The sequence below is a fragment of the Choloepus didactylus genome (genome assembly GCF_015220235.1).
Source record: "Choloepus didactylus isolate mChoDid1 chromosome 11 unlocalized genomic scaffold, mChoDid1.pri SUPER_11_unloc4, whole genome shotgun sequence".
In the NCBI taxonomy this organism is placed as follows: domain Eukaryota; kingdom Metazoa; phylum Chordata; class Mammalia; order Pilosa; family Megalonychidae; genus Choloepus; species Choloepus didactylus.
In genome coordinates this window covers 767,738-771,328 of record NW_023637581.1, presented here as the reverse complement: position 1 = coordinate 771,328, position 3,591 = coordinate 767,738, and the positions used below count along the sequence as shown (strand labels likewise).

At 42.1% G+C, this 3,591-nt stretch overlaps 1 protein-coding gene across 3 annotated transcripts; it reads right to left on the bottom strand.

Annotated features, from left to right (window-relative positions):
- Window positions 1-2,656: 2,656 nt before the first annotated feature.
- Window positions 2,657-3,121, bottom strand: LOC119524719 (Golgi-associated plant pathogenesis-related protein 1-like). Of its 3 annotated transcripts, none has more exons than XM_037823386.1 (2): window positions 2,901-3,121; window positions 2,657-2,822 (listed from the first exon to the last, which is right to left on the bottom strand). In XM_037823386.1, the coding sequence occupies exons 1-2, from the start codon at window positions 3,119-3,121 to the stop codon at window positions 2,657-2,659; spliced, it is 387 nt and encodes a 128-aa protein (XP_037679314.1). The 3 variants fall into 3 exon arrangements, with proteins under 3 accessions (XP_037679314.1, XP_037679313.1, XP_037679315.1); XM_037823387.1 differs by having other exon boundaries at window positions 2,751-2,823; window positions 3,000-3,121; XM_037823385.1 differs by having other exon boundaries at window positions 2,657-3,121.
- Between the last annotated feature and the right edge of the window lie 470 nt (window positions 3,122-3,591).

Sequence of the window (3,591 nt, the reverse complement as noted above, 5' to 3'; positions counted from 1 at the left end):
CCTACAATTCAACAACAGAAAGACAAACAACCCAATTTAAAAAATGGGCAAAAGACATGGACAGACACTTTTCTGAAGAGAAAATACAAGTGGCTCAAAAACATATGAAAAAATGTGCAACTTCGTGGGTTATTAGGGAAGTGCAAGTCAAAACCACAATGAGATATCATCTCACACCTATCAGAATGGCCATTACCAAAAAAAAAAACAAAAAAACAGAAAATTACAAGTGCTGGAGAGGATGTGGAGAAAGAGGCACATTTATTCATTGCTGGTGGGAATTTAGAATGGCACAACCATTCTGGAAGACAGTGTGAATGTTCCTGAGGAAGCTAAGTATAGATCTGCCATATGACCCAGCTATTCCATTGCTAGATATATACTCAAAGGAATTGAAAGTTAAGACACAAATGGACATTTGGAAACTCATGTTTATTGCAATATTATTCATGATTGCCAAGAGACAGAAGCAGTCCAAATGTTCATCAGTGGAGGAATGGATAAAAAAGTGTGGTATGTACATGTGATGGAATATTATGCAGCTGTAAGACAGAACAAAGACATGGAACATATAATGTGGATAAACCTTGATACATTATGTTGAGTGAAGTTAGCCAGAAACAAAAGGACAAATAATGTATGCTGTGTCTAATATGAACACTAGTGAGCAAACTTTGAGTTAAAAGCTGATAACATAGGCTACAAGGAGATAGAGGGTAGAGGTCAGGCATTTGATGCTGAAGGACTACAGAATGTTCAGCAGGATTGACTGTATAGATCCAGAAATAGATAGCATAATACTGTGTGATGGTACCACAATATTGTAAGTACACTGAACAAAGATGTCTGTGAGTAAGGCTAAAAGAGGTGGGATAGGGGAATGTATTACACCAGCAATAAAGACAGATGATGAAGACTGGGACTGTATAACTTGGCAAAAACTAGAGTGGCCAATGACTGTTAGTAAATGTACAAATATAAAAATGTTCTCACATGTGGGAGAACAAATGAATATCAACCATGCAAAGTGTTGAGAAAGGGATGGTATTTGGGAAAAAAACATAATCAAAGCAAAATGGAGTCTATAGTCAACAGGATCATTGTAGTATGCTTCCGTAAATGTAACAAAGGCAATATATGTGTATCAGTGGGGGATATAAGGGAGGACTATGGAATTCTTGGTAGTGGTGTTGTTTTCTGTCCTTGCTAATATACTGTATTGTACAACACTTATTTTTCTTTTCATTATTATCTTTTTTTTTAACACAAAAGAAAAGGATTTTATTGTTTTGTTAGTCAGTATCCTTGGAAGAAATGAAGAGCACAACATGAGACTGTGTTCACAGTGCAATATAGACCATCAGAAACCATGTTTCAGACTGGCCCTGCTCAGACACCTGTCTGTAAGCTGGCAACTCCTAACTTCCACCGCCCCCTGTGATCTTAGCAGATGGAGATGCCATGGTTTCAGGAAAATTAATCTTGGCATCTGGGTTGGTCCCTCCCTTACGGACTGTGTGAAAATGTATTCAGAACTTTGTATAGTTTGAGGCAAAATACAGAACCAAATTAGCATCTCTAAGCCCCAGCTTGGGCCATCTCTCTGGAACACTTGGGTCTGTCACACATTTCAGGAGGCAGCATCACACAGCTGCAGCCACAGCTGTCAGGAACAGGCCTGGTCTTCCACCCTGGGTGTGGGGGAAGGTGGAGGCTGGAGGGCCTCCTCTAGGGGCCCTGCCTGAGCTCACCCTCACCCCTACACTCACTGACTTCATGCAGCCAAGGCTGCTTGGCCAAGAGCCCAGGCAGTGTGAGGGGCTCTCTCTAACAGAGCAGACCCTGGGCCTCCTGACAGTGTGGGGGAGGGGGAAGTTTCAGGCCTAGCCCAGCTCTCCAGAAACAAGAGGTAGCATTTTGAGCTCTGAAATGTCAGAGGAGTTTAAGAAAAAAAGTTGGGGGTGGGGGAAGGGGTGATGGTGATAGTGGTATTTTGCTACTTAAAGGTAGAAAACTGCAAGGAAGTAGAGATTTGTTCTCCCCACCCCCCACCATTTGTTCTTTGGCAATCCCATAAAAGAATTCCAGGAGGCATGCAGGATGACATCATGTCTTACAACTGAGAAATTTCAGCAATTCTGTGAAATGGAGACCCTGCCTGTCCCATGTTTCTGATGGAGGCTGCTTTATATTTCCATGCTTAAAGCTGTCTTATATACCACATTTAAACGAGGGTTTGAGACTCTCCTTTATCTAACCAAAAGTAGATTACAATGCATGAAGATCATATAAAATCAACTTCACTTCTCAGCGTCACTAATATTTGTAATACAAAAAGTCCAGGGATGGAGATTATAAGTAAGAAAAGTATAAAAGAAGTTTGCTTAAAAAAATTAAAAAGTGATTTTTCTCCCCAAAGTCCAAATAATTGTGGTCTAAGTAACCATCAGGGTAAATGCTTCATATGCTCGTTCCTCTGCTAAGAATGAGTTCATGTGGAATTGTATATCCAAGTGTGTGTACAAGAGACCTTCACTCACATCACACACACAAGCATATACACCCATAGGGACAGACACACAGCTGAACTTTTGTTTTTCTAGGCACTTGATATCCATGTTCTTAAGTCTGTCACCTTCCCATTACATTTGATAAATTACTTCTTTGGAGGCAGGACATTTTCTTCAAAGAAGCCCTGATTGACAACATTCCCTACTGGGAAGTATCTGGCCACCACAAATGAGGACCCATCACTGGCAGATGCCTTTCCCATGCCCATCTTCTTTGTATTCTTCCACACCATGGCTGTGAAGTGTCCAGTCCCTGAGGTGAAGCCAGCCTGCTGGAAGTTGTAGTTCTTGATTTCACTGTACCATCTATCAGCCACCTCTTTTCCTGTCTGATTGTAGGATGCCCAGGCCAGGTTCTCCCTGCACTGGCCATGACTGGACTCCGGACTGTGCTTGAGGATCCTCATGCTGGCCAGAGCCTCAGAATACTGCTGGGCCTCCTGGTTGAGCTTCTTGCAGAGCTTCAGTGGGGGTACACCATGCTGCCACCGGTACTCATTGTGGGCCTTCAGGACCTCAATATTAAACTGCTTAGAGGCTGACTTGCCCATGGCCGGCTCGGCATGCTCCTCGGCTCCCTCTGTGGCTGCTGCTGCAGCTGTGGCTTTGGCTGTGCTCTGTCTTCACCCCACGGTGCTCCCAGTGTCTAATATTATCTTTTCAATTATTCACCAAAAATATTTTCAATATGTTCAAGTGTTGACTGTGCTGATAAATGTACAGCTATATGATGATACCATGAACAACTGATTGTGCACTGTGGATAATTGTATCGTATGTAAATATATCTATATAAAATTATAGGAAGAAATATAAATAGGGGTAAAAGTGCTGGAGAAAACATGGAAAGAGGGATGAAACTATTTAGTTTTGATGAGGAGTCAGAATGGTGTAGCCTTACTGGAGGTCAGTGTGGTGGTTCCATAAGAAGCTAATTATGTGGGGGCCATAAAGTCCTGCAACCTCATTATGGAGTATGTACATGGAAGATCTGAGAGCAGAGACATGAATGGACATTTGC

Excerpts from the sequence above, each read along its gene's own strand:
- LOC119524719 (XM_037823385.1), bottom strand. The coding sequence starts at position 3,121 with ATGGGCAAGTCAGCCTCTAAGCAGTTTAATATTGAGGTCCTGAAGGCC.